Consider the following 21,110-nt stretch of genomic DNA (forward strand, 5'->3'; position numbering starts at 1 on the left):
TGCCAATCTACATATGATAGTGAGAAAATTAAAAATCAAATAAAGAGTTAACTGATAAGTGAGAAATGCATACTGAAAGGTTATCGTTAATAAAGTTGTTACCTATTAGAAATCACCATAATTAGCTGGAATGCAGCAAGACTTCTTTGTATACTACATTCCGTGTAAATACACCTTGTTGGCCGATTATGGAGCCATTTTTTACTAACACGGTTGTGGTTGACTTTGAGACCCCCCCTCGATAAAGCCACATATCATTGTTCATGACTGAAGACGTGATCTGGAAGGTAAACGCCTACATGTGGTATTGTCAGACCTTGAGATTTGTTTATAGTGATAGAGAAACTTAGTTTCATTGTAAACTGCTTTCTTGTAAGTTCGAATGGAAGCCCAGCAGTATCAGTACTTTTGAGAGGGATTCTTGGTAAGAAAACTCTGGATCCGGCAAATTGTCCAGTTAGAATTTCAACATCAATAAGATTTTGGTAAGAACCACGACACAATAATCTTGTACCATTACACAATCCCAATGAGTGTGTAAAAGCATCAAAAGTTTTGTTAGTAACATGAATTGTATGTGTTTTCTAAAACTTAGATTTACAAAAATTGAAAGAGAACGAAAAGTTAAAACATAAATTAGTAAAAGAAAAACATATATGAAAGAAAACAGGTAATCATGGAGTTGATGATTCTAAAAATGAAAGAAATGAACCTGGAGATGCAGATGAAAACAGGTAATCATTCAGTTCAAACATATTACAATTTTGAGTCATCAAAGAAACAAAGTGAAATAGCACATTGCCATTTCGGTTCTTTGATTAAGTGTCATATTCAGCTTCTCAAATATCTTACAACTAAGCAAAAACAATGCGCTTCCTAGTTTCACAAACTAAAATGCATCTAATAACTTACCATAAAGGATGAAGTAGCAACCTGATCAAACAGAATGATCGGTAAAACTCGGGATTGAAGAATCTTTAATTACTTTGAATACTTGGTGAAGTTCCTCCACCTGAACCCCATGAAGAAAAACTACAGGCTGCAAGATAAGATTCAAACCATATTATATAAAAAAAACCAGTAAACAATTCCCAATATTTGACCCAAAATTGAAAGGAAAAAAGATGAAATTCTATGCATTTAGCAGATAATTGATAAATCAAACTCTGCAATTGAAACGTTGACAATGGCTTCAAAATTAACTGAATATCTAAAACAACTTGTAATCCTAATTATACGATGCTTTGCAGACAACTTACATCAACCTCAGAATTTCTTCCTCAATTAGCTAGCTCTTGAATGCACCAATAACATATGCAACTAGGACTTGGATTACATAGCTCTCAATTCCATTGACTTCATCTATTAATTTTTAGAGGGTTACCTATAGTTTTTTCAATGACAATGACATGGTTTACGCATGAACATGGTTTTTTCTTATTTGTTTATCTATTTCACACTTGAATCAATAAAATTTTGCCATTGCAATCATACGGCATTCACAACGATCATACTATTGATTTGTAATTTCTCTGATAATTACATCCCGATCAAGCAGGCTAATTGTCAAGCGTAATTAAAAAAGTAGCAACAGCCCTAATAAAAAAAATAATTCAAACTCATCAAACTATCGAGTTACATACCTTGCATCGCAATCTAGCGTAAAATTTACCTTTCTAGCAATAACGAAATAACTCAGTTATCAAATGCAAGACACACTAAAATGCATCTAATAACTTATCATAAAGGGTGAAGTAGCAACCTGATCAAACAAAATGATCGGTAAAACTCGGGATTGAAGAATCTTTGATTACTTTGAATACTTGGTGAAGTTCCTCCTCCTGAACCCCATGAAGAAAAATAACATGCTGCAAGATAAGATTCAAAACATATTAAATAAAAAACCAGTAAAAAATTCCCAACCCAACACTGTTATTATGGTAATTTCAACGCGAGCCGCCTTCTCTAGCAGAGTTCATTTCCAAATCCCTTCTACTTTGAGAGGATTTAAAAATTTCGAAATCTATATAATGAATAAGCTTGAAGAAAAGCTTCAAATTTGTATAAAAAAACTTTGAATTTGAACAAAAAATGCAAAAACTAAGTCGTTTATTAAGAAGAAGAATCGCAACTCACATGGCTGTGGGGATTTCCAGACAGGTCCCAATAGATTGAGTGGATATCCGAAACCTTAAGAAACCGGAAACTGTACGGCTCAATAGTCGGGTAAAGGCTATGGTTCACCCTGGAAAATCTTTCTCATATTCTATCGAATCGCTAGATAGTTTGGGCTCACTCTCAAAGGCCACACTTTGCCCGCGCAAAACTAAATTCCAAAATTCCTCTTCCCTGCATTCAGAAACACATCGTCAATTATTAGAATTGAATATGAACGCAAATCTAATTCTGCTTCATCAAAGCAAATAATTCATACACAATTGAAAAAGATGTATAAATGGGAAGAGAACGGAAATTGAAAATATGATCAGAAATGAATGATCGATGAGAAACAGTTAATTAATGGCAATGAATTTGATTAGAAAAGAGACTAATAAATATACTGGTAAAGAAGCCGCACTTGTCGTTTATGGCGAGTGAAAGGCTGTTTCAAGAAGCTGCAGTTGTTGATCACAGCGAGTAGAGTCAAGTTTGAAAGTTTGAACAAACGTTGGAAGGAATACATAGAAAATTGAGAATCAAGTTTGAAAGTTACCTGCGATAAGAATCAGTCGATGTAGAGGAAGAGTCTTTGTCAATATGTATCTCTATTTCTCCCTCCCCTCGTTCTCTGTAAAGGAAGAGTCTTTGTCAATCTGGTTTGTAGTTTGCAGAACGTGGAGGGTGGTTGAATCCCACGTCGCGGTTCTAATTCTTCATTACAGTTGTGATGCTTTATCTTTTTTCAGTGATGGTTTTTTACCAGTTTGTTGTATTAGTTTAACCATCAGAATTCAATTCACACATTACCCATATTTTCAATGTACAATCTGCTTACAAATCATTACCAACTACAGTAAAACAGAAATTGGTAATTGGGTAATTTTAGTAACTCCTATAAATTCTGACCAATTGCAGAAGTAATTTTATAGAAACCAAATCCCAGCTATAGCCTCAAATGTCTCTCATTGCATGCAGCTGACTACCACTGACTCAAATCACATAAATAAAAGAAATGGAATCCAGAAAAACCCATATGACAGCAATTAAGTTTAAATAATATAAGCAGTGTGGTCGATGAAGCACTAATCACTGATCAATTTTGAACGCCCAGCAATCCCATCCTACGCCATCAATGATTCGAATTTCCTTATTAAATTATATAGAATAATAAACAAAACAAACGGAAAAGCATATTCATGTGGGTAATATTACTTAATTGGAGGGTAGAAATTATGAAGAAGAAAAAATCACCTGAATTTGTGTAAATTGAGTGTGGATGCAGAAGAAACTCTGGAAAAACACGCGGATGAGAGGTTTGTGCAGAAGACGAAAGTGAGTTCTTCCTCTTTTCTATGCATTTGGGGTTGGAATGATCGTTGTCCCCTCTAGAACGTGTGGTAGATTGGCGGTTCTATCTCCGATCTTTGCAACTGCTGCAACAGGTGTTCTGTTTTGTGCGACAACGTGTTTGACAGTTCTACTCTAATTTGGAGGGAGTGTTTGTCCATTTTTATCAATTTACTTGTTATTTTGGTTTTGGTGGAAAGATAGAATGTGATGCAGTATTTGTGGGAGGATTGATCTAAGGGTCACAATGAATTTCAAGTGTGTATATTTTTATCTAGTGGTTGAAAATTGTCATTGTTCAGATGAGTGCATATATTATTTGCACAGTAGAATTTTGTTGTATTATATTACAATTTTGACCCTATATTTATTGGACAGTTATCCGTTACTCTTGAGTATGGACTGAGGATATTTTTGGCATTTTGAATGTTTCACCAAACTGGTCTTCTCCCTTTATATATATAGAATATATAGATGAACAAACCCAATGAAAAAGGGTGGACGGCTATGCATGAGGGTTAGTTTTTCACTTAAGCTACTCAAATTAGTAAACCCTAGAAGCAACAAGGACGACATAGAAGAGACGTGGAGGCCAAGAATGAACTTAGACTCCCTTGTATTGATGTGTAAACAACAATACTATATATACATATAGGGTTAGGTCAATCCTTACTATACAGGAATTCTGTAGTAATTACAAACATCAATATTTACATATTGTCAAACCGCTGCCATGAGGGAGGAACCAGGAACGGGCCTTGTATGGAGGAAACTTGAACCCACGGTCCCCTGCCCTCTTTTGAGAACTTTGATCTCGGCGGCAACCTGGAACCAGGAACCAGCCAAGGCCGCCTGCCCCCTTTTGACGACGGCGACTTTCCAGATTACGACGATATCGACTCCTACTTGCCCTACTTGCCAGATTACAATGCTATTGACGACGAAGAATTCGATTTCGGAGAGGGCCACGTCTCTATTGTCCATGAGTCAATTATCAATGCTCAGATGGCTGCGATGGCGGAATACCAGATGATAAGGGACTACCAGATACGCCGGAATTGCAAACCCCGAAGCTACCAAAAAAAGGGAGAATTGATTATTCTCAAGGATCCTGTTGTCACGTTCTGTGTAGTTTGTAACGCGTACGTCACTCTTCACTGCAAAAATGACAAGGATGATTCTGGCTCTCACTGTCCCTATGAATGTAGTGTTTGTTTGAAGTTTGGTCGCATGGATACACATTGCCCGTACCAGTACCATGCACGCAAGGGCGCGGAAGTTGGCCATGGCGGTGTACTAGTCTGCATCTACAATAAGGAGGGTGTGCACCCTGGTAAGGATGACTGGGTAGGACGTGCTGCCGTGAAAAGGGGTCGTGTTAGTAGTGTTAATAACACATGACAGACTGCCCCGAGAAAAATTCACTAGACCGAGTTGATCCTGGATTAGATTATATGTATGTTAGTTGTGGTAGCTAGATATGTGGAGCTGGCTGATTGTAATGATTAGCTTTTGTTCTTGTTACTGTTTATCTTGATGTGCTAGTTTCGTTGCGTCAACTTTTTAAAGTCAATGGAATAAAATCTGATTACCTTGCGGAGAAAAATTTGGAACCAACGGTTCTAGTCTAACACCTACCATCGAACAATCTTACTTATTCACCTGTAAATGAAAACTTTGAAGAAGAAAAATGCGTAGGGTTAAAAGGCATCGAACATAAGCAATGATATATAAACACTCGGGCACTAAACATACATAGTACACAAGTTCACTCAGCCAAACATATAAATACTAGTTTTGGTTCCTGCCGTCGGATCATTCCAACAATCAAACTCTAATCAAAGGGTATGGTATTTGTTCTTTAACTGTGAGTTCAACCGAGCCTTTTGGTTTGGAACTTCATTGCAGATTGATATGGGATCACTTGGCTCACAGGAGTTTATGGTGGGATGGAAGAAGCTCTTAGACCGTGTGGGACAAGGGATGAGTGAGGATTCGGTGCTTTAACAGATTGCGTTTGGTCTATGGCGTAACTGGAAATGTAGGAATGAAGCTTGGTTTAATGATAATCGAATTTTCCCTCGCATCACGATCGATTTGTGGCAGCGCCAGGTTTCGGAATTTAATGCGGCTATGGCTGAGGAGCACGGAGCGGGAGATCGAAGGATGAGACAGATGGACGCAGGGGACAAATTTCAGACCGAGGGTGCTGTGAATGGATGGCGAAAGCCGAACTTTGGAAGCTTAAACTTGAATTGTGATGCGGCTTGGAGGAAAGAATCAAGGGTAGGAGGAGTGGGTGGGCGCTACGGGACTTTGCTGGAATTCCAAAGATGGCGGAAGGAAAGGGTGGGGATAAGGTATCTACCCTCTTTCTACACTCAACTTACTCATGTTACCTATATTGTTTTTTATTAAAGAATTAATATCTCTTTAAACCCAAATTTATTACTTAAATTACCCTCTCAGACCCAATTCAAAATGTAAAATTATCTTTACACCAATTCCCTTTATAAAATAACATCTCTAATTGAATGTTTTTATTTTTCAAAGAGGCATCCTTTGCCCTCTATAATTGCATATGCCGTATAGGACTAGCATTTCCATGGTTGCTTTTTTTCTTTCTGCTACCACAACCCATCCATGGACTTAAGATCCAAGAGATCATTCCATAGACTTGAATTTGACAAGAGAATGTTATGCAAGCTCATGTTCGGTCCTTTTTAAATCGAGCATTTTCATGTACTTTTTAAGAAACTTTGAAGTAACATAGGGTTAGATGTTTTGCTGCTATGTTAATAAAAAAAAAACAAATTGGAGCTATTTCGAATAAAAAATGTGCAAGTCACGCCACCCGCTAGTTCGTGGTTAAGGTTGAGCAATCTTTATTTGCACCAAGAATGTTTTATGTCTTTGCAGTACTAATCAAAAGTCCTTGCGCTGTTGTTTTGGGACGCATACAGACAGCATAGAAAAACAAATACAATATAATATAAAAAATATTAAATTTAATCCAAAGAAGAAGCAAACAAACAAAATATCCATAAATCGAGTCATACCTTAGTTTGAGGATTAAAAACTTCAAAATCACCAACCATCATTAGAAAAACTTGTTTTTCTCTATCATAGTTATTAGGGTTTTAATCGGAATGAACGTAGGATAAACAAAGGGTGATGCTAGGTTTATTTATAGTATATGTGGCTCTATTGATAAATTTGACTTTTATTATTAATTTCATTTTGTACTTAATAGTAATTATGCAATAGGGTAAAAATAGACAATTAACATTTAAAATTTAAGTTGGATGTAGAAAAATGTTAGATGAGTTTAAATAAAATTTCCCATAAGGTATTTATCACCTATTATGGCTGAGGCGGCGGTGATTCGTCAGCGGCTAGAGATGTGCATTCAAAGAGGATTTTTGGAGTCAGGGGAGGCGGTAGAGGTGGAAACCGATTTGAAGGGGCTGATTCAAATGCTCAATAAGGAGGTTCAAGCGGACGTGTCAATGGAGATTTGTCTGGTTGATATTTGGGCTATGATGCCTTCTTTTTAGTTGGTGAAGTTTATCTTCACTTCTCATCAATGTAATCATGCATCAATATGGTGGCGTCGTACGTTCATAAACATGTCGAGAGTCTTGGCTAGGATTAGTTAGAACTATAATTTCTTTTTAATATCTTAGGAGAAGATGCAAATGTTTTGAATTTGATTGATTAATATAATTCCATCTTTCGACCCAGAAAAAAAAAGAAAAAAAAGAAAAAAAAAAAAAAAAACCCCGTAGGTATTGTGAATCTTCTTGTTTCTGGTTTGGAAGAGGTGCACGAGTTATGGTGATCGTGGTGATGCTGGTACGGACGTACTGTAGCCCGACTCCATTTCATGATTGTCATCGTACTCAACAACTTTAAAACAAAATTATCATGTTCAAGAGTATCTTATATTCCAAGTGATTTAACCGTTTGAATTTTTGTTTTTGTATATTTAAACAAAAATATAACAGCTAAAACACTCGAGAGTATCTTATACTTTGGAGCACCGTAGAAATCCCACAATTTAAACCACGAACAAAAATGGGTAATAATTGTGTTTCTCCATAAAAAAACAATTTCTACCTCGCAGTAAGAGCATTTTGAGTTTTTTCTTTAACTAATTGCAGTAGAATCATGAAGCTGGTTTACATTCTTTCGGATGCAATCTGGCTCGTCATGTGAGAAGACAGCATGGATTAAACTAGGACAACGAACAACACAGGATGTTCGGTATGCAATGTGCTGATTCTCTTGAACTGAAAGTGAAAGATCCATAAACGTCGACCAGAAGAAAGATCCATAAACCAACTGACATGGCGCCTTCCCTTCCTTATGCCTGGTGGAGATGTAGGGTACGTTTGTTGCACCAGACTGTCTTGGACTGGACTAGCTGCAGGGACTAAGTCGGACTGGCTTAGACTAGACTAAGCTGTACTAGCTTAGTGAAGCGTTTGGTGCAGTGTCGAACTAAGAAGAAGATAACTAAAAGATTCAAATACTATATTATTTAATCTATATTTATTAATAATATATTATTAATTTATCATTTTTTTTTTGTTTCTAGAATCATTTCTGTCTGCCAATATCTTTTCATGTTTTTTCATCTTAACCCATTCCTCCTCTTTTCCTCCGCCAGTCTCTCCCTCTCCTCTCTGTATCCTGTTTCACCATCTTTTTAGAATTCTCTTCCTCTCCATATACCTCTTTCTATTTTCCTCTACCCACTCTCTCCCTCCCCTCTCCCACTTTTCCTCATCCACTCTCCCCCTCTTTTCCTTATGCAGAGATCCGCGCAGAGGATTTATTGGAGCTCTCCACCCAGTACCTTCACTGACTTTCTAGGAAAATCTCAAATTTTTTTGGTGATTTTGCCTTTTTATTTTGAATTTGTGTGGGGGATTTGTCTGCAAGTGCTTAAATCTGGGGGTTTTGAATTTTTTTGTTTTGAATTTTAGGTATTGATTTTGAGATTTAGACAGTGGATTTGAGATCTGGGCATGGGTAAGGGAGTCGGAGTTGCAGACGACAAAGGCGTGCAAACGATGCTGGAGACGGGATTAGGAATCCCATGCTATTTGGGGGGTCTCACTAGGACCACCTAGCGAAGCACTTAGTCAGAACGAGTCCGACTTAGTCTCATTTAAGTTTAGTCCAACTTGCATCAAACACGGGATTACTAATCTTAGCAAAGTAATCCAGTCCAGTGAACTCTAACGAGGGCAAACAAACACGCCCGTAGGGTATAACAACGAGAATGCAGAAAGCAACGGTCATCGTTGCATGAAACTAGAAATGCCCCAGTACGAACACTATAAAATGTGAACGTGCACAAACTTGCTCAACAGCATCTATAATTGAGATACATGGGTGAAATAATATCTATATATGTAAAAATATTAAAAATATAAAACTAATCATTCGCCCAACGAACCTCAAGAGCTACCATCCATTACTCTCCGAAAGAGTTCCCTTGGGGCTGCAATTAAAAGAAAATTAAATTGATACCATATTGGTAATAGAATGTGAATCCTATACTAAATTGATAGTGAATTATGAAGTGGTATAAGTTAATCTTACCAGGCAACCCAGTGAACCTCTCAAACTGTTCATATGCCTGTCCAATGAACATCTCCAACCCACTAACAACTGTGGCCCCGGACTCTTTTGCTTCTTTCAAGAGTCGGGTCATTTTGGGGGTGTAGACGGCATCAAAAACCAACGAGTAAGATCTCAGAGCATGCTGCAAAAACAGAAATCCACTAAATCTCTTTCTATAAAATTGACCTAAATAACATTTGGTCTAATTTTGTCAGTTTTAAAAAAATTAAAAAAAAATCCATATAAGAATATGGTTGGATTGGTAGCAAGACATCCCAGGTTTGATGTTCCAAGCCATTATAGATGTATGGGTTTCCAGGTAAATTTGGCCAACAAAAAAAAAAAAAAAAAAAAAAAAAAACTTCAAACTGATGAAACCCAAGGACCTAACTAGTCAGTTTCCTTAGTTCAAATCTATCAAGTCTGTCTCCTTTTACTTCATCAGATGGTAAATTTTTAATATTGTTTTTCCACATTTGATTTTTCGATTTGGTTGCCTTCAGATCTTTTAGCTCAGATCATTGTAGGCATAATGATCAGATCATTGTAGGCATAATGATCAGATCATTGTAGGCATGTTCAAATACTGTTAGGTATTTTAATACAAGGACAACCTATAATATATAATTCAGCAAAATGGGAGGGCAGCAAACCTTAGAAATTGGTGTCTCATCAACTTTTGGTTGCATGCCAATAGATGTTGTATTTGCAAGAATCATGCCATCCTCCGGGTGGAAATTATCTAAATCAGCAAGAGACAAAGCATCCCCTCCAATTGTGTCTGCAAGTTCTCTGGCTCGATCTTTAACAAAATAAAAAATCAATCATAAGAACAAAAAATCAGTGATGTTTTTTTATGTAAGGTTAAGGAAAAATGAAAATGCAGAAGAGAGGATAAGAAACAAAGAAACAAATTCTGTAGCCAACGTGATATACCAATCCGAAGTACAGAAATGTCAAGCAAAGATTTTGCATGCAGCACATGTCTAGAACATCAAAAAGCATGGGAGCATGAATCTATACAACAATACAATAAAATACACTTCAACGGTTGGGTAAAGCTTCATATCCCATAATATTGATGCAAAACTGATTGATATTTTTCTCAGGAGAAGATGGGAAAGGATGCAAGTTTTATCTGCTCAATGGTGTCATGTTAAATATGTGCATTTAGTTCTAAGAGATTGGTTACTAAAAATATATGACACCACCTTCTCAAAATTTATCACTGCATGAAACTACAAAGTGAACGAAAATGTTGCAGATGACACCACCTGCTTACATAAAGAAATTTCTCAAGAAAACGGATCAAATCTTTACACCCACATGAATGCACTCTAGCAATCACCTAATCACCAAATATGACATAGATGTAAACCCTGGCAATCACCTAATCACCAAAGACATTAACAATACTACCACTCCGGAAGTAAGCGTTGAACTTTTCTCTCCTAAATTAACCTCCTACGCAAACATACCGAGCGCTGAACCAAATAGCATAGTAAGTCCAGGTAGGCTATGAGAATGTGGCACACAGAAAAATAAAAGAACATTGCGTTCTGCGCTAAGGGTGAAAGATTAAACACTACGGAGACGTATACACAAGCTCCTTTAAACCAAATTATCTTCAAAATCTATTTATTTTTAATATCCTTAGTTGCTTTTTAGAGGTCGCACTTGGTGCGATGGCAAGTGCCTTCGCCCATGAGCGGTAGGTCTCGGGTTCGAGACTTGGGAGCAGCCTCTCCATAAATGGGGGTAAGGTTAGCCGACATTCACCTCTCCCAGACCCTGCGTAAAGCGGGAGCCTTGTGCACTGGGTACGACCTTTTTATCCTTAGTTGCTTTTTCCAAAGAATGAAATGTCCCTTCAACCATCTTTACTTATGATCTCAATTTAGATTTTCAATAAAAGAAAGATCAGGGTGCTGAAATGCTGTATAAATGGAGTTTTTACTGTTCTAATAGACAATGTAAAAGAGCAATAATGAGCATGGATAATATAAATTGACGCATAAGAAAAATGAAAACTGTTAATGAAATGCTATGAGAAAAAAGATCAGAAAAGCAGATAGTTTATGAGCTAATAAAAGATGGAAGAAAAGAAAGTAAACGTGGAACCAACCATAAGTGCGATTGGCAATTGCAATCCTTGCGCCCTTCTGTTTTGCACCATAAGCAAGTGCCTTTCCAGCACCTCCAGCACCAATAACAACAAACAGCCTACCAGCTAAAGGTGAACCAGTTAAACTGCCATTATTATGTGAACCTGTAAAGTAAAAGTGGGAAGCCAGAAAACCTTAAAAGAAGATTCTTGCCAGAACAAAGAAAGAAGAACAAAATTAGCTAGTACAACATAATAGTAACCTTTCAGTCCGTCTTCAATAGCTGAGATAGCTCCTACATAGTCCGTATTGAATCCAAATAACTTCCCATCGGTTGGTCTCCGTATGATACAATTAATAGCTCCTATGGCCTGAATATTTTAATAAAGATAAAAGCCAATTATTTATGGATAGCATGACTCAGAGGTAAGCTAACCACTCAGATGGAGAATGTAAGCACCGTAATATGAATGGCTTCTTCACTACCTTTGCAACTGGATCAACTTCATCACAACACTCAAGTGCAGCTTCCTTGTGCGGAATTGTAACGCTGTGTTAGAAATGAAGACTATAAGATGTGATCATGATGTATAAATTTTTGACACTGGGGATGAGAAATAGAAAAACGAACCTGAAACCAGCAAAATCCTTTGAAGAGTAAGTATGGAGAAACTTTGCAATGTCATCTACCAACAAATGTACATAAACTCCATTGAAACATACTGACTTGAATGCTTCGTTGTACAACATAGGTGATTTGCTGTGGCTGACAGGCTTCCCAACAATGCCAAACACTTTTGTGTCAGGCCCTATCTGCCTAAAATTGTATAGATGTAAAATATCCTTAATAGTTGGTTGACCAGGAGCTGAAACTATTCCTGAGTCAAGTGTACCAAAAGTAAGATGACCACTAAATTTTGCGCAAAGGATCCGTGAGATCAACCCCCTCTCACCCATTACAAGTCCTATCGTCGGGACCTGAAATTCCATGAAGGGGTCAATTTTGTTTTTATCATACAGAGAATTAAAAAAAAAAAAATGACTAAGGAGAAGACATTTGGCGCGAGCCTGTAGTGAGTTCACAGATTAAGAGAGAGTGATGTAAACAGAATCACTTCAATTACCGTTGGAACCTAGATTTCTAAAGGGAATCCAAGAGAAGCCTTAGGAGAAACTGATTTTACTGGCAAAATTCATCCAAACTGGTCTGCCCCCTCCAAAACTAGGTCATAGCCTTTATAATACATTACTAAATTCCCCCAGATCTTTCCAGATAGGCCCCTTAAGTTTTCTGTATTAATAACTTCTCCATAACAACTACCCATATAGCATTAATAATCTCCTAGAACCCCCTTAGACTTCCCACACATTGTAATTACTTAAATACAAACAACAGAGACTTAAATTCAGCTCACCATGGGAATAAACAATGGGCCAAAATTTAAAGGTGCAATGCAAAAGCATATCACCCACACTGCTTACTTGAGAATGCACGGTTACGTGAAAAATGCGTGCGACATCCGTGATATCCAAAGCACTGGTTGCAATCTTAACTATGTCAGCTCCAGTGGCTTGTATTTTTGCAACAAGATTTCCAAGAGCCTCAACTGATGGAGTTTCTTGATAGTTGTGAGAAGAGACAATAACTTTAAACTTTTCAGGCTTCTTCCCATATATGGAGTCAATGAATTCATGAGCAACCTTCAAAAAAAGTTAATAACATAAGAACAAGGTAATTCAGGATTAACCCCTTGGGGTTAGTCCAAGTGGTGTGAGGGAGGATTGGGAAAGGGTTCAGATTAGAATAGGTCAAACATTTGATCCCTTCCAATGTAACCAAAAAAAGAGACAAAAAATTCTAATTCAGGTTTAACATCCCAACGTGACAAATTTAAAATGGAGAAGGAAAGATAAATGATGTTTCCAATATCTTTGCAACGACGGCAGTAGTAAGGATACATTGTTTAGATTTGAAACACAAAAGAATGTATTCACATGCTTCTTCATCGATGGTTCATTTCATTGCACAAGTTTAGAGTTCTTATACACATCTGGCAATCCATAAGCAGCTCTCGAACAATTATTCAGTAGTGTAAACTTGGGAGGAACGAAACAACATCACTTCCTTTCCATTTGTCTCTAACTTTTGAATCATCCTAACAAACAAGGACCGAAAAGTTTAAAAAGAAAAAGGGAAGAGAAAGACCTTAATAAGTTCTCCTTACTATCATTGTATCTAGCAACTATGAAGGACAAAATGAATGAGATCATGTTACACATCTTATGATTCCATCATACCAAAGAAAAAAGTTTTCAAGTTATACACTTGTAAGAGATCAACCTGAAGCTCAACATCAATGAAATCAGCTCCGACCTCCATTGCTAATCGAAGCGCATCCAGTCGATATTTTTCATCACCATCATACTGACCACCTTCCCACTTTGGTCTACAAAAGTACATAATATCAGTCTTGTCAGATATTATATCACTTCGAGATTCATAAGGTCATAACAGTCCAAAAATTGTTAATAACGAGCAAAGAAACACTTCATAAGAAGATAAACTGAAAGGTTCACCAACAAGAAAATAAAAACAATTAAAATAAACACTTGAAAGTTAATGCAGTGAAATTTAATGAGAATAATTGTTGTATCCATCCGAGTGATAAATTGTCATTATGGCAATGTCGACTTAAACTCGTGTTTAATACAACAATATAACAACCATCCCTAAATCCAACCAATTCAAACCCTTAAAATAAAGGCGTACCGCAAACAATCTCAATCATATAAGAAATTCATGGTAAAATACCTATACGTGACAAGTGTTGGCAAAGGGGATTCTTTAATAAGGATCTTGAGATCTTCATTGCAATTGAAGTCTTTTAAATGATCCAATCTAATCTCCACAAGGTCAGCACCAAGGGCTTTGGCCTTGCCCATATCAATCACCATCTTATCGACGGATTCTGCCATTATTGGAGCACAAATGACGGTCGAACTCCTCCTCACGCCGTCAACTCCCACTTGCAGGCCATCAGAAGCAAGCTAAAATTCCCAAAAAAAATAAAATAAAATAAAAAATTGCAGAAATTCGACAATATTCACACTATTGAAGGTAAAATTTCTCTGAATCTAATATAAAATTAGTTCAAGAATCTAATTAGTTATTTAAGACAAAAATGCAGAAAAATATGAAACAGTTTGACAATTTATAACCTTATATATTTTCCTGGGAGCCAATCAAAATAACAGAACAAGATAAATAGCCAAAAATAGATCATCCCAATTATTTCAAGTTCTACATCTTCTTTTAGTTGCTGATAGAAATTACAGAAATTCGGAAAAATATAAACCAATTTTTTGGGTTTTATATCTTAATCTGGGTCGTGCCGGCAGGCAAATGGAAGAGAAAATCAGAGGCGCAGTGCAGAGATAGTGGTAATTGCTGAGAAGATTTACTTACCAAAACGTTTTGGGGAGAATCCATCGGAGTGTTTGAGGGACGTGGCCGGAAAGACGCTGCTGCTTTTGGTGTTGGGGTTGGTGCGATGCAGCGCGCAGTGGTGTGGTAGGTGTCAAAAGAGGGATGAGTTTGGTAGGAATTTTTGCCATTGAGTTTTGGTGAGCATCTTTTACGTTTTTTTTATTGGAATTATCATGTTCGAATCTCGTGCACAGCCAATTTGATTTGATGTCAATTGCATTCCTTCCACCAATAATTTTGTTCCACGATGAGCATCCCGGATCCTTTCATCCTAAGATCTTCACAATCAATCCATTTATGATGTATTTTGCGGTTAGTTTTTATCTAGTATTATTTTTATTTAATTTTAAATAAAAAATTCAAGTTGATTTATAGTTATACGATAAATGGATAGGATGTGAGATCATAGGGATCCAAATCCTTCAGCTATCCGACGGAGCACGGTAAAATAAATATGAGTATGTTGTAACCTAGTTTATCTGACAAAAAGAAGGGGGCCGGCAACAAGTATAGAGAGAGATGAGAGATGTGTTTGTAGAATCGTAGGGGAATTGTGTATTGAGGATATGTTATTCTCCATACGTAGTGTCTTTATTTATAGTAGTAAAAAGAAAGAATAAATCTTTCATCCTTAAAGAATACAAGTCCATATAGGAAAGAATAACTAGAATCAAATATAATTTAGGATTTACACAATCACACTTAATCTAGGAAAGTTTACAACACTCCGTCTTAAGTGTGTAAATACTCAAGGTAGATTTCAGCATCATGCAGAAGTTGAGGAAGTTGACTCGTTGGCACTAATCCTGAAACAACGCTTATTCTCAATAAGGTAGGAACTTGCATAAAGTATTAAGTCTCACTAAAACACCATAAGGCTATGGCAAAAACCCGAGTAGGGACAAAATCCATAGTATAAGAAAAAATGCGTGAGAAATGCAAAAGTCAAAAGAAATGTCTAAGGGACATCATCAGGGATATGACCAGCCCAATGTGGGTGTCTCGTTAAAACCTAGTTAGGTAGCAAAAACCTAATAGAAAAAATGCTCCTAATTGTAGGGAAAAAAGTACATTAAGATCAAGCAAGCATTCTTCAGGATACTCCCCTTGAGTTTGACACAATTCCAAAGATAAATAACAATGTTACACAACTCAGAAAATTTACGCATACTAATTCCTTGAACAAGCTTCTGAAACGTCGTCTTCGGTAGTGATTTGGTGAAGAGGTTAGCCAGATTGTCTTGTGAACGAATTTGCGTGACTTCAATCTTCTGATGCTTTTGTTGTTGATGTGAGAAGAACTTCGGTGCAATGTGCTTGGTGTTGTCTCCTTTGATGTAACCCTTCTTGTGATGTTCGATGCATGCTGCGTTGTCTTAAAAAATCGTCGTACGGACAGCTACGACAGGGTAAAAATCGTAGGAGCTTCGAATATGGCCCACAACTACTCTCAACCAAAAGTATTCTCGAGTTGCTTCATGTAAGGCGATAATTTCAGCATGGTTAGATGAAGTGGCAATTAAGGTCTATTTAGTTGACCTCCAAGAGATTGCGGTGCCTTCAACGGTAAAGACATAACCCGTTTAAGAACGCACCTTGTGCAGACCAGTTAAATATCCTGCATCGGCATAACCAACAGGACGAGAATAGACTTGAGAAGCAGGGGGTGCGGCATCATTCGAGGATCCGTAGGGATAGAACAAACTCAAATTCGTAGTACCCTTAAGGTAACAGAAGATATCTTTCACACCAGTCCAGTGTCTGTGTGTTGGTGCATTACTATATCTTGCCAAATGATTAACAATGAAGGAGATGTTAGGTTTAGTGCAATGAGCTAAGTACAATAAAGTGCCTATCGCACTTAGATAAGGAACTTCAAGCTCCAAAATCTCTTCATCATCATTCTTCGTACGAAAAGGATTTTGTTTTGCATCTAGCAATCGAACGACCATAGAAGTACTCGAAGGCTTCACTTTATCCTCGTTAAAGCAGCGCAATACTTTATGGATGTAGTTCGTTTGATGTACTAAGATTCCATCAGAACGGTGCTCTATCTCGAGACCAAGACAATATCGAGTCTTTTGTGCGACAGTTCTCACGAGCTCTTCAGGAGTTTCGATAAGGTTCATGTCATTGACATATACTACAACTATCGCAAAATCGGAATGTGACTTTTTAATGAACACACAAGTGTATAGTTGGTTGTTCACATGCCTTTAACTAGTTAAATAATCACTCAGACGGTAATACCACATTTTTTTCGGATTGCTTCAAACCGTAAAGTGAACGCTTCAGCTGAATTGAGAGCGTGTTCCAGGGTTTGGAAATATTTGATCCAGTCAATGTAAGTCATTCGGGAACTTTCATATAGATTTCGTATCAAGATCCCCACATAGATAAGCAGTTACTACGTCTATTAGCTGCATACTCAGTTTTTCGGAAACTACCAAACTGATAAGGTAGCGAAAAGTAATCACAACTATAATGAGTGAAAAGTTTTGTCATAGTCAATTATAGGGCGTTGTGAGAGGCCTTGCGCAACAAGACGAGCTTTGTAACGCACAATTTCATTCTTCTCATTATGCTTCCCAACGAAAACCTATTTATAGCCAACAGACTTCACATGTGAAAGAGTATGAGCTACAGGTCCAAATACCTTATGTTTCGCAAGCGAATCGAGTTCGACTTGGATTGCTTGTTTCCAGTTTAACCAATCAGTTCTACGTTGACATTCATTAATGGAACGAGGTTTAATGACATCGCTGAATATGATTTCAGTAGCTACTACATATGCTAATGCATTGTCGACGATCATCTCATTTTTACACCACACATTATCTAAGCTAGCATACAACAACAACAACAACAACAACAAAGCCTTTTCCCACTAAGTGGGGTCGGCTATATGAATCCTAGAACGCCATTGCGCTCGGTTTTGTGTCATGTCCTCCGTTAGATCCAAGTACTCAAGTCTTTTCTTAGGGTCTCTTTCAAAGTTTTCCTAGGTCTTCCTCTACCCCTTCGGCCCTGAACCTCTGTCCCGTAGTCACATTTTCGAACCGGAGCGTCAGTAGGCCTTCTTTGCACATGTCCGAACCACCGGAACCGATTTTCTCTTATATTTCCTTCAGTTTTGGCTACTCCTACTTTACCTCGGATATCCTCATTCCCAATCTTATCATTTCTCGTGTGCCCATACATCCCACGGAGCATCCTCATCTCCGCTAAACCCATTTTGTGTACGTGTTGATGCTTCACCGCCCAACATTCTGTGCCATACAACATCGCTGGCCTTATTGCCGTCCTATAAAATTTTCCCTTAAGCTTCAGTGGCCTACGACGGTCACACAACACGCCGGATGCACTCTTACACCTCATCCATCCAGCTTGTATTCTATGGTTGAGATCTTCATCTAATTCTCCGTTCTCTTGCAAGATAGATCCTAGGTAGCGAAAACGGTCACTTTTTGTGATCTTCGCTAGATTGCTCCAGTCATTAGTGTGGATAAGTATATAAATGGATAGAGATAGGAAAGCAAACACAAGATGTACGTGGTTCACCCAGATTGGCTACGTCCACGGAATAAAGGAGTTCTCATTAATTGTGAAGGGTTTACACAAGTACATAGGTTCAAGCTCTCCTTTAGTGAGTACAAGTGAATGATTTAGTACAAATGACATTAGGAAATATTGTGGGAGAATGATCTCGTAACCACGAAACTTCTAAGTACTGGAGTGTGGTATCGTCTTGACTTGCCTTATCTGTCTCATAGGTATATGTGGCATCTTCTCTGGAAGTACTCTTCCTCCATCCAGGGGTGGTATCTGTAACTGGTGGAGATGCACAAGGTAATGTATCAATTTCACTTGAAGCTTACTTGTAGTTTCAGGCTTGGTCAAGCGCGATACAAACCATGTAGTAGGAGTCCCCCAAGTCGCCGGGCTAGGGGATCTGCTGAAAGATGTGACAGACAAGGTAAGCAATCAGAGCTTCGGCTGATTGTTCACATTCTCCCTATCTTGCAGGCAGCATGAAGGATAAAGAGAAGAAAAATGAGAAGAGATGATATGGGATACTTTTGCTTTTGAAGAAGTAACTTTCCACAGGCTTATTCTTGAACCGGGCTGGAGGGTTTTCTGGTTTCCTCTAGAGTATAAGGCCGACTGAAGAATTTGAGGGTCAAAACAAGTCCATCAAATCTAGAGTACGTTCGACCCTGCTGATATGGGATACTTTTACTTTTGACAGAGTAGTGGATGTATCGGCACGTGTGCTGTTACGCTTGTCTCCACATGCTTCCTTGTATCCTTCTCACTTGCCCTATCTGTTCCTCAGGCAGATGTGGTATCTTCCCTGGAAGCATAAGATGTTGAAGATGAGTACTCGAGAGCAATGCCAGGTAAGTAATCATGTAAGAGGTTCCAGGCAGTCAGTTCCTGGCTGGAAGCTTGATTCCAAGTGCTGACTGATTGCTCTCTTTCTCCTTGTCTTGCAGGTAAGAACAAGGCCAAAGGAAAAGACAGAGAAAAAGCATGATATGGGATACTCTTGCTTTTAACCCTGATGATATGAGATATTCTTGCTCTAGTATAGCTTGTTTACAGAGGTATTATAGGGGGGAAAGAAAGCTGAATATTTCGAAAGGCTTCGTTGGGAGTGCCCTCTCAGATAAGAGAAAGGGTTGAGCATTTTTGCAGGTCTGCCTGTCCGTTAGGGATGGAGGTTGACATATATAGGAGTCTCCCTAACATCAAGTAATAATGCTATTCCTTTACCCTGCTTGGTCATAGCACGGTAGTGGGAGCTGCCAGCTTCACATGTTTTAACTCTGTCAGAGTACTTTGAAAAAGTGGTCTGTGGTATCTGGAAAGCTGATGTTGCGTGTGAAGATTACAGACAAGCTTTATCCAAGGAGATACAGCTCTTGAAGTTGGGAAAGTGGTGCCTCTTCGGTTTTCGAACAAGCACTCCTGTCGGGGATCTGGCTCTCGAGATTCGGAGAACGATGCCTCTTCGATTTTTGAGAAAGCAATCCTGCTGGGGGTCTGGCTCTCGAGATTCGGAGAGCGGTGTCTCTTCGATTTTTGAGAAAGTAATCATGTTGGGAGTCTGGCTCTCGAGATTCGGAGGGCGGTGCCTCTTCGATTTTGGAGCAAGCAATCTTGTTGAGAGTGTTTTCTTGAATGTGAGTAAAGGTTGGGCATGTTTGCTAGTCTACCTTGCCACGAAGCACAGAGGTTGACACACAGGGACTTTCCAATTATCCAGCAGTGGTACTGTTCCTTTACCCTCTCTTCGATTTTTGAGAAAGTAATCATGTTAGGAGTCTGGCTCTCGAGATTCGGAGGGCGGTGCCTCTTCGATTTTGGAGCAAGCAATCTTGTTGGGAGTGTTTTCTCGAATGTGAGTAAAGGTTGGGCATGTTTGCTAGTCTACCTTGCCACGAAGCACAAAGGTTGACACACAGGGACTTTCCAATTATCCAGCAGTGGTACTGTTCCTTTACCCTCTCTTCGATTTTTGAGAAAGTAATCATGTTGGGAGTCTGGCTCTCGAGATTCGGAGGGCGGTGCCTTTTCGATTTTTGAGCAAGCAATCCTGTTGGGAGTGTTTTCTCGAATGTGAGTAAAGGTTGGGCATGTTTGCTAGTCTACCTTGCCACGAAGCACAGAGGTTGACACACCGGGACTTTCCAATTATCCAACAGTGGTACTGTTCCTTTACCCTTATGGGTAATAATATGGTAGCTAGACCTTCAAAATTTATGTGTCTAAACTTTGTTAGTGTTGTTTCTTTGCAATTCTTTTACCCTTCTTGGTCAGAGCGAAGTAGCAGGAGCTGCAAGCTTCACGTGTCTCAACTTTGTCAGAGAACTTTGGCAAAGTTATCTGTGGTACCCATGAGTTACTGTTGCGTGTGGGAAGTGGGTGATTGAACAGTACGATTCGTGTGCTTTCTACTTCGCCAGAAATCTTCGACAGAATGCCCATAATTTCTGCAAAGCTGAGTGTGCGTGTGATAGGTGCTGACAAGGCTGGAAAAGTAGGCGCCTTTTCGATTTCTGAGATCGGCCCTCGTGGTCTCTGAGCAGCCCAGCTTTTGAGAAAGCAAGCCTCTTTGATTTCTGAGATCGGCCTTCGTGGTCTTTGAGCAGCCCAGCTTTTGAGAAAGCAAACGCCTCTTCGATTTCTGAGATCGACCCTCGTGGTCTCTGAGCAGCCCAGCTTTTGAGAAAGCAAACGCCTCTTCGATTTCTAAGCAGGCGCCTCTTCGATTTCTGAAGCTTCGTCGAGTGCAGATTTTTATAGGGGCTGACATTAAGTTCCAAATCACACTTGAATATCCACCAGTAGAAGCTCCATTCTTACACTTCTAA

The 21,110-nt window shown here is 38.5% G+C and overlaps 2 protein-coding genes and 1 long non-coding RNA gene across 5 annotated transcripts; 1 reads left to right on the forward strand and 2 right to left on the reverse strand.

The window, feature by feature from the left end:
• Nucleotides 1-713: 713 nt before the first annotated feature.
• Nucleotides 714-3,843, reverse strand: LOC139192467 (uncharacterized). 2 transcript variants are annotated; one of them, XM_070814631.1, is made up of 6 exons: nucleotides 3,412-3,843; nucleotides 2,714-2,788; nucleotides 2,579-2,615; nucleotides 2,137-2,349; nucleotides 1,763-1,868; nucleotides 714-1,039 (listed from the first exon to the last, which is right to left on the reverse strand). In XM_070814631.1, the coding sequence occupies exons 1-4, from the start codon at nucleotides 3,516-3,518 to the stop codon at nucleotides 2,299-2,301; spliced, it is 270 nt and encodes an 89-aa protein (XP_070670732.1). In that variant the 5' UTR covers nucleotides 3,519-3,843; the 3' UTR covers nucleotides 714-1,039; nucleotides 1,763-1,868; nucleotides 2,137-2,298. The 2 variants fall into 2 exon arrangements, with proteins under 2 accessions (XP_070670732.1, XP_070670730.1); XM_070814629.1 differs by having other exon boundaries at nucleotides 2,562-2,615.
• A 3,546-nt stretch (nucleotides 3,844-7,389) lies between these two features.
• Nucleotides 7,390-9,020, forward strand: LOC139192508 (uncharacterized). The gene is made up of 2 exons (XR_011576709.1): nucleotides 7,390-7,895; nucleotides 8,783-9,020. It is a non-coding gene; the product is annotated as an uncharacterized lncRNA (long non-coding RNA).
• Nucleotides 8,799-14,945, reverse strand: LOC103436745 (bifunctional 3-dehydroquinate dehydratase/shikimate dehydrogenase, chloroplastic-like). 2 transcript variants are annotated; one of them, XM_008375208.4, is made up of 12 exons: nucleotides 14,713-14,945; nucleotides 14,059-14,294; nucleotides 13,588-13,693; nucleotides 12,729-12,947; nucleotides 11,878-12,224; nucleotides 11,733-11,796; nucleotides 11,509-11,617; nucleotides 11,267-11,410; nucleotides 9,795-9,943; nucleotides 9,121-9,283; nucleotides 8,975-9,019; nucleotides 8,799-8,852 (listed from the first exon to the last, which is right to left on the reverse strand). In XM_008375208.4, the coding sequence occupies exons 1-11, from the start codon at nucleotides 14,734-14,736 to the stop codon at nucleotides 8,976-8,978; spliced, it is 1,605 nt and encodes a 534-aa protein (XP_008373430.3). In that variant the 5' UTR covers nucleotides 14,737-14,945; the 3' UTR covers nucleotides 8,799-8,852; nucleotide 8,975. The 2 variants fall into 2 exon arrangements, with proteins under 2 accessions (XP_008373430.3, XP_008373426.3); XM_008375204.4 differs by having other exon boundaries at nucleotides 8,799-8,891.
• Nucleotides 14,946-21,110: the final 6,165 nt, after the last annotated feature.

This window comes from Malus domestica, chromosome 15, assembly GCF_042453785.1.
Source record: "Malus domestica chromosome 15, GDT2T_hap1".
Lineage (NCBI taxonomy): Eukaryota > Viridiplantae > Streptophyta > Magnoliopsida > Rosales > Rosaceae > Malus > Malus domestica.